A 9,253-nucleotide genomic window follows, 5' to 3' on the forward strand; every position below is an offset into this window, starting at 1 on the left:
GAAGAAGGAGCGGCGTGAACAGTCTGTTTGTATCTAATAGCGGGGTCGCTTTGTTGTGTGCTGCTGTTATCGAGTTTAACCGTTCGTCTCACTCGTAGAAAAGTTGTCCCTCTGTGTGTTTGGTTTATTCTTAAATAAATGGACTGTGTAACAGAGACAGTATGTTGGAGCCAACTTTAAATTGCAGCTCTTTCAGACGCAGCATGTCTGAAGTCTGAGAGCTCCCACTGATGGACCGGGCCAGCGGCCGTTTGACCCGAGCAGCTTTTAATGGCTAAGTTAGCTTTGAAAGTCCATCATCTGACATCCCTCTCAGTGTCTGCGTCTCTGGCCAGTAGGCCAAGTGGCAACTTAACTGTTTCCCTCCTCTGCCCACCGACAGGCTGTTATTAGGAGCCCGGATCGTCTGAAAAGTGTTTTTACTCTGGATAAAGTTCTTTGCTGTAGGAGCTCCTGTCACTGGGTTTGAGTGCAGCGTGAGGAGCCTCACATATCTCCCTCTGGAGAGTTTGACCTTTGAACTTTACCTCTGAGAGGCTGTAAACAAGAATATGTAGCCAGTGTTAAGACACCACTTGATTTATGGTCGTGATGTTGAAGATTTAGGTTGGCAACAGGGGGTATTGATTTAAAAATAAAGTATTGAATGTTGGCCAACACTGCAAAAAACTGAAATCTTATCAAGTGTTTTTGTCTCAATTTCAGTACAAAATGTCTTTTTAGGATAGATAGATAGATAGATAAATACTTAATTACTCCCAAAGGGAAATTCAATTATTCAGCTGCTCATTGACACACACAGCCACAGCTAAGAAGTAAAACAAATAGTGAAGTGCAATGATAAGAATAGCACACAGTGCAACTTACAATAAATATACAATAAACAATAAAATACCGTAAAAAATATGAACCACATTCACCTGAGCAGTCCAGAAAAATGTCTGATTTTAAGTCAGTGCATAATTACTTGTGCATAATTATCCAAGCAAGAAGATTTTTGTGTTTATAAAAATTGTACATGTGATGTTTAATTTTTTTTATTATTTTGATTAATTGGCAAATATTAAAAAAAAAGTACAATGTCATACATTTGCACAATTTAACACACTTCAAAAAGTTGCGAAATTTTTCAAAATGTTTGAATTTCAAAAATTTGATTTTTTTTTTTTTTTTTTTTAAAAAGAAATTTAAAAATGTGCAAAAATGTGAAAAAAACTCAAAATTTAGACATTTTTAAAATTTGACAATTTTAATAAATTAGCAAAGTATATTAAAAAATGTCTTAAAAAATTTGGTACATTTAAAAAATTAAAAAAAAAAAAAATCAAAAAATTGCATAATTTTAAAGAAAAAACAGATTTTTTCTTTATTGTAAAAAAAAAGTCCAAAATTGAATTTCCAAAAAATTGGCAAAAGTCAAAAAAAAATTTTTTGAAAGCTTTATTGCAAGAGGTGATGCATATTAAGTTCAATAAAATGCTATATTTTTATTTTGTGTCATTGTCTTTAATCATCAATACCCTCTAAGAAAAATAAAAATTCTTTATTTAAATAATATTTTTTTTAAAGCTACAAGGAGCCACTGAAAAGGAGTCAAAGGGTCGCGTGAGGCTCCAGAGCCGCAGATTGAAGACCCTTGGTCCATGGTCTGAAGCCTGATTGGTCCGAATCACTTTGGGAGTCGGCCTCTGGTGGCCATTTAAGGAACTACGGTTTTTAGCCTCACAGCTTTAGCATCAGCTCTTTGTGACCCTCAACTGAAAAGAAAAACTCCAAGTGAACAATCAGAGTCCTCCACAAATCTAGGTTAAAGTTTGATTTAACAGCCGTTAAATAAATCAGAAATATTTGTGTGTGTGTGTGTGTCACCAGAAGCGTGGAAGAGGAGCTCAACCAGCAGGAGGTGGACTGGAAGCTGGTCCAAGAAAGCCTGAACAGACGCAACCGGGACTTCAAACGACTTTCAAAGGAAAGCAGCGTGGCTCCCCATCAACAGAGAGCAGCGCTGGGAGATCCTGGCACTCTGTGAGTCTGTGCGAGTCTCTGTGAGTCTCTGTGAGTCTCTGTGAGTCTCTGTGGTGATGTTAATGGATCTGTTGTTTGTGTTAACATTCCTCCTCCTGTAAGAACACAGCAAACCTCTGCACGTGAGCACGGCGTGTGACAGGGAGGAAAATGTGGTCAGCTCCTTACTGGAAATCCTAGATCAGTGTTCCTCCATTTATTCATGTGAGCAGACAAACATTTCAGAGAACAGGACATCCTCTGCACTGATCCCCGGATCTGCAGAAATCCTTTAATCGCTGCGAGGACCTGCACACTGTTTCTCTGGTTGATGCTGTCGCTGCTTTAGTGCTCCCGCTTCCCCCCTCGCTGTCAACCTGCTGCAGCCCACAAAGCTGCGCGAAAGCTGCTGTTTACTGTCAGAAATCATTCTGAGCTGTATATTTGGTTTCCGCTCCCTCCTCTCCAGGGCTCAGTATTGTATGTAAATCCCCAAATCAACATGCACAGATTCTATTTAATTTCACAGCTAGTAGAGGGGCTCTAATCTCATCCAGCCATTTGGGCTGTTTGCTTTTCAAATCTAATGGATGTTTTTTGTCAAGGCTGGGGTTGAGAGGTTATTGCAGTCTTGTCTTTTGCCTGAAAAACTGTTTGAAGTCTCCAGAGTCGCAGCGCAGCAAATAATTGAATTTGCTTTGAAAACAAAGACTCTGGCAGCGCGGATAAGCAAATAAGCACATCTGCACAGAGCACATGCCTCGTATCAAGACGCTGGTTTTGTTTTCTGATGGAACATGAAGTGTATTATTTCGTTTTTTGCAGTCAGAGGGGTTTACTTTCTGCACAAACCGCTGAGTCCAAAGTGCTGGAGAGATGTGTGACCTGTGCAGCGACTGAGGAGCCGACGGTACGTGAAAGGCTTTCATTTCCTGCACTCGTGATGAAACATTTAGGAAATCAAAAACAAACTTTAAGAGCAGTGATAACAGACTCTCTTTATGCAGATTTTATTTGCTCAGGTGCTTTTTGCCTCTGTGCATTACTCCCTTTGTCACCGCACAAAAACACACAGAGCCAACGTCGATTCCCCCTCCTCTCTGTTCAATACAGATTTTTATGAGGCATGAAACACTTCTTCCCTCAGCTTGTTTGTTTATTATGCACATATTTAAACCCTTTTACACTTTCCTGTAGGGGTTTCAAAGGAAATGGCATTCATTTTGTGACAGCACCAAGCAATAAGGGCACTCTGAAGTAAGTTTGTTTATACACGGACCTCGTTAGACTGCAGACACTTTCTGTGTCGGCGTTTCTGTTTTCAGACATAATTCAACTTTAAAAAAAAAACAAAACCATTTATTGCTTTGTATAGACATAGAAAATCCAAACTTAACAAAAACCTGCAAAACTAAACACAAAGAGAAGCCTATCCTCTATCCTCTCTGAAAAAGAGACAAAACAAAAAACTAGAGAACAAAGAAAAAGCACGTCTGTTGTAACGGCAACACATTAAACCACACTGAAAAAACTGAAATCTTATCATGTGTTTTTGTCTTATTTTCAGTAGAAAATGTCTTTTTAGACTTAATATGAGCCACATTATTTCAAGTCATTTAAAGACAAAATGTGGTCTGAATTGCTTGGGTGTAGTTAAAAAAATCTGCCAATAGAACAAGAGAAAAGTTACTTGTATTTAGACATTATTCTAGTTCAGTCAGACAACTCACGTTTGAATTGTTTATTTAGCAGCGTCCAGGCTCCGGCCTCATCACCCCTCACAATAAGTTTACATGGTGACATTTAGGAGTGATGAGCAAAACATACTGAGCACAATTCCCCACCGGAGCCTGCAGGTGGTTGCTGGGATGGGAGACTCCTGGTTTAAATAGACCGCCCAAATGAGAGGCAGAGTGTGATTGCAAGATGGTTATGACGTGTGAGACACGTGGTATGTGCATAGCAGTGCAGCTCGAGTTGTCTGCCTGAACTAGCTCGCCCCATTTTTAAGCAAATTTTCTTGCAAATTTCTCTTGTTCCATTTTCAGTTTTTTTTTTTTTCCACTTGTAATGCCGCGGCCACACCAAACGCGAACGGCCTGTCACGCACTGCGTGAACGCCCGAGTCTCGCCGCTGGACTTTTTTTGACAAACTGAGGGGCGAACGCGGGTTAGCGCGGTACTGCGCATGCAGAGTAGAGAGCCCGTTTATTTAAAGACAGAAAGCTCCAAAGAGCATCTGAAAAACAATGAGCTGTGGTTTCAAAAGCATGACAGGAGAGTGTGTGAAAGCTTTGGAGATCACAATCAAGGCCTGCTGCCTCTCCCTGGTAATCCACTGGCCCTGCCTGGCTGTTCCCTACCATCTCAACCTCCGACCCCCCGAACCTCCGACCCCCCGTACCCCCGACCCATGTTCCTGGAGGTCTCCCTGGGGATAATGAAGGGGTGGAGGAAAGAGAGGAGCACAGAGAACTTCCATCTTTTCCCTGGCTCTGCCCTTGCCCCGCTCCTCCCTCCTCTCTATCAGGCTTAAAACTCCACTGAGGAAAACGCAGTCGGACTCAGTGATGACCCGTGCAGACAGATCCAGCTGGAAACGAATATTTACAGAACTTATATTCAAAACCTGTCTCCTCAGAGACTTTCACCCTTGTATCGTATAACTCTGGATAATGACACACCGCACAGATTGTTTTCTCCTTCATCCTCAGGCAGAGTTGGAGCCGGAGCAGGCGGCGGTTGCCCCCCAACGTCAAAACAATGACGTCGTGGGGGAATGTCATTGCTGATTGGCGGCCACGGCAAGCCTTCACGCAAATTCGCGTCAAAAGTTCAATATTTTGAACTCGAGGGAATTTGCGTCTACTGCCCAAACGCGTGCTCTGCTCAAACGCCAGAACGCTCTAAACACGCCGCCTGAGGTGAATCGGCGGCTAAAAACAAGTATAATCAGACATTTTTACTAATAATGAGACAAAAACACTTGATAAGATTTCAGTTTTTCGTGTGCAGAAAACAAGATGTTTTTCAAATACATTGATGACTCACTACATGACCAGAATGAGTGTGTTTAACTGCCTTCTAAAGATCGGCATCTATTACAGAGGAGTAATAAAGTCACCACTGCAAAAAATCTTATCAATTTTTTTTTGTCTTATTTCAAGTAAAAATTGTTTCATTATGTTTTATATGAGCCACACTCAACTGGTCAGTCCAGAAAAATGTCTGGTTTTAAGTTATTCAAAGACAAAAGCAAGGTCTGAATTGTACGGTGGCGTATTACATTCACCTGAAAATAAAACAACACATCCTCCTGTTTTTACAACATAACTATCTCATAAAAACAGGATATTTTTTTCAGTTTTTGGTTTTTATGGGATACTATTTTGTGAAAACAAGAATCTGAAAAGTAAAGCAGTTTCTGAAAATCTTTAATTTTCATCTCAATAAACATATTTTTTTTTGTAGTTATGTCATGAAAAGTGGATTTTTTTTTTTAGGTAAATGCCACTGTACTAAATTGCTTGTAACATTTAAAAAAATATATATATGGAAATTGAGCTAGACAAATTTGCTGTTATTATTATTTTATTTATTTCATTACTTTTGTTATTATTGTTATTATTTTATTTATTTCATTACTTTTGTTATTATTGTTATTATTTTATTTATTTCATTACTTTTGTTATTATTGTTATTTTATTTATTTCATTACTTACCAGGTTTTTGGGTTTTTTTAATAAATTTTACCTCTGCTCTATGTTGCCAATTAACACACCTGGCAAAGGGGCTGCTAATGAAAATTAGCCATTTTGGCTAACTTGGGTACATTTACATTAGTTTAGGTGTCAATTAATGTACACTGTCCTGTTTTAAATAAATAAATGAGATAAATAATGTCTTAGTACAGGTAACTTTTCTCTTCTTCCATTGGCAGATTTCTTTTACTTGTTACAGCAATTCAGACCTCATTTTGTCTTTTAATAACTTGAAATAAGACATTTTTCTGGACTGGTTAGGTGAATGTGGCTCAGATTAAGTATAAAAAGACATTTTCTACTGAAAATCAGACAAAAACACTTGATAAGATTCAGTTTTTGCAGCGTAACTGAACAGCCGTGTTTGCTCTTAAGATATTCAAACCCAATCTCATCTTCATCTCCTTATTTGACAAATGTCTCCTGACATCATCCCGATTTGTAAATATCGAATTCAGATGATAATTTCATAAGTAGGAGCAAGTTTGAAAGGAGTTGATTTTTCTTTTCAAAGCTTAAACTTATAAACAGGAAGTGTTTTTGATCTGTGTAGAAAAGTTTATTTGTCTCTTCTCCTTCTCTTCCTTTTCTCATCTAACTGCGCCGTGGATAAACTAGGCCAAACCGTGGAAACGTCCCGTCCCTCACATCACCGCGGAGGTGGATGGAGACTTGCTGCGGGGTGGGGTAAGCACCAGGGAAGGCCGGGAGCAGGAGAGCGGCTCGTCACATAAATCAGGGCTGGGGCTGGTGTCTGCGTGGCTGTGGAGGAAGGCTCAGAGCGTGGCTGGAGATGCAGGTGATAGGAGGGAGGAGGTTTGGTCAGGGGATGCCAGCCTCCAGCAGACAAGTGTCCTGGGCCTGGGTGATGGATGCTGCGCCACGCCAGAGGGGAATGCTAACGAGATCCGAGGTGTCGTGGCTGACGGCTACAAGGGGAGACCTGGCTCTGGTGGGAGCTCATTAGGCGGCGCGTCCCACCTGCAGAGAGGAAGAAGCAGCTCTGCGCCTGTCCTCCCACAAACCCGCGCTCAGCCTCTCAGCGCTCCGGCAGCCTGCTGTCCACAAGAGGAATCCACCTTCAAGGGCCGGAGCGGCTGCAGCGGAGAGATGGATGAATGTGGAGGGTTGGAGGGGATCCAGGGAGATGCTGAGACAGAGACCGAAGCAGCTCAGAAGTCAGGCCTCGGCTCTTTGGTCAGCGCGGTTTCTTGGATCGTCCAGGACGCGGGGCGACTTCTTTGGAGGAAAGAGGGACTGCAGCCTTTGACGGCCTCTCTGTCCAGTCAGGTTTCCTCTCTGTTAAAGGAAAGTAACGTTCTGCGCAGTCCGGTCTTCACCGCCGTTAAAGGGAGCTTCGTCTTCTCCCTCTTTAAGGATAGCCAGCTTTTCTCTCTGATGAAGGAGCTGCCTCTCATCCAGCACATCCAGGTGGAGATAACGCAGGATGTTCAGTCTGTGGCTGAAGCGTTGGAGTGTGTTCGCTCAGAGTACAAACAGCTCAAAGTCCTCACGCCAAAGCAGAGCTCCAACAAGGCAGAAGAACTACGAAATGACATGCCGCTGATCCAAGATGGCGTCAGGGATCTTGGGTCGACACAAAAGCAAAAACAAGCTGAAGGAAGTGAAAAGTCTGCTAGTTCCTGTACTCAGGAGACCACGAGGACTCTTCCTGACTTAAAAAATGTCAAAATCTTGACTCAAACCTTGATCCAGTTCCCTGCTTTCCTGTCACGTCTCCAGAACCAGCCGTTGGAGGACTTACTCCCCTCACTGGACCCCGTCGTCTGCACCTCACAGAGGATGCTAGCTCTCTTCTGGGTGAGCGTCGCCACGTGTGTCCATCCCGAGCCCCGCCCCGCCCTCCTGATCCTGGCTGAAACCGGTATCTACGCCCTCGGGGATGACTCTGGACTCCTGGTTCTGCTCCATCACCTCCCTCTGCTGCAGCTGCAGGAGGTCCAGGTGGGCTTTGCTGGACTCAGTCTGCGTCTGACGGGCGCCACAGACGACGGCCTCCTTGGCGTCTACACCTTCAGTCAGGAGCTCACGAAAGAGCTCTGCTTGGAGATACTCAGTGTGGTTTGTCCTGAGGATGAGCGGGTTTCCCAGCATCCTTTGCTGCATGAGGACTTGATGAAGATGTCTCTGGGGTGGCAGGACTTTGTTCCTGACCTGCTGCTGGATGCTGGGCTGAGGGTTTGCAGCACGTTTCAGAGGAGTCTTGCAGACCTGGTTTATCTCCTGCACTCCAACATGGATGACGCCGCGGTCCCGCTGGGGGAGGTGCAGATCCTGCTGCTCGCAGGCGTACGGGTCCGTACAGGAAGTCGTGCTCAGACTCTGGCTCAGTTTTTCCTCACTGATACCCACCTCGGCCTGGTGCAGGAGGACGCCGTCTTTCACCCTCCTCCACGCTCCGTCACCGTAGCGCCCTGCCATCCCCAATTCCACAACTTAACCCTCCGTCAGCGCTCGGATGTGCGCTGCGTGCTGATGCGTGCTGAAGACAATCACGGCGCTGTCACACTGGATGTAATCCTGGCGAGTGTGAGGGGCAGGGGTCACCCTGAGAGCGTGACTGAAGCAGCGACCCTGCCCGCGCTCGCTTCAAATTCATCTCCGCATGCAGAAGTGTGGAAATTAACTTTCAGTCGCTCCTCTGAGGCCGGCTGCCTGATTAATCACTTGTCAAACGTCTGATCAAGGATTGAACAGCCAGTAATGAACAGTCCAGGCTGAAAAAACTCTCAGTCACAGGGAGCAGAGGCAGAAGAGCACCTCAACAAGACACGAGGAAGGACACGCCAACGACGGAGGAAACTTTACTGTTCTGTTTTTTACATTATACGTTAGTTACACTGAGACTTTTCTTTGAATTTGCTCGTTACGTCTTTAAGTTTTACATGTTCAGGTGTTAAAGTTTGAAAAATGAGGATGATGCCTTTCTGTTTAATTTGTTTAATGCTGTGTTTTAAAAGATTCACGCTCACATGTGACCAAACATCCTCATAATTAATGTTGTATAATTTTATGTAAATGTGAACTGTATTTTAGAAAAAAACATTTCAAACTGTGAATGAAAATAAAAGGAAGTTAAAGATGCTGTGAGGAGGATCTGTTTTAATGTGACTGCAGCGCCACCTTGTGGCCTGGAGTCCCACACACACTGTTGTTAAGATGTGACTTTAACCAGGCGTGTTTGTTTTGGAAAGTCAACTTTTTACCAGATACAACACCACGAGGTAAAGTGTTTATCAGCACAGTTAGGTAGCGCTGTTTGACACGTGACAATAAGCTAACCTATGTTTGTACTGTACATCAAAAGCTGGCTCTACCTATCGCTACTAGCAGCCGGTTCACCCAAGTTTTAGCCTTTAGCTAGTGTGTTAACCATTAGCTTGTGTTTTAGCTTTAAGCTTGTTTTTTGGCCAGTAGCTCACTGTTTAGCCTTTAGCCTGTGTTTAAGCCTTAAAATCATGTTTTGG

The 9,253-nt window shown here is 43.2% G+C and overlaps 1 protein-coding gene across 1 annotated transcript in view; it reads left to right on the forward strand.

The window, feature by feature from the left end:
* The window catches only part of kif16bb (kinesin family member 16Bb), a 51,129-nt gene extending 42,344 nt beyond the window's left edge, over positions 1-8,785 (forward strand). Inside the window, exons 18-20 of the mRNA XM_074676088.1 lie at positions 1,873-2,025; positions 2,830-2,914; positions 6,384-8,785. Coding sequence (XP_074532189.1) covers positions 1,873-2,025; positions 2,830-2,914; positions 6,384-8,468 — 2,323 coding nt within the window. The 3' untranslated portion in view covers positions 8,469-8,785. The remainder of the gene's footprint in view (positions 1-1,872; positions 2,026-2,829; positions 2,915-6,383) is intronic.
* The last annotated feature ends 468 nt before the right edge of the window (positions 8,786-9,253 follow it).

The sequence above is a fragment of the Halichoeres trimaculatus genome, unplaced genomic scaffold (genome assembly GCF_033239565.1).
Source record: "Halichoeres trimaculatus isolate MK-OKI-2021-1 unplaced genomic scaffold, fHalTri1.1 fHalTri1_scaffold_8, whole genome shotgun sequence".
NCBI lineage: Eukaryota > Metazoa > Chordata > Actinopteri > Labriformes > Labridae > Halichoeres > Halichoeres trimaculatus.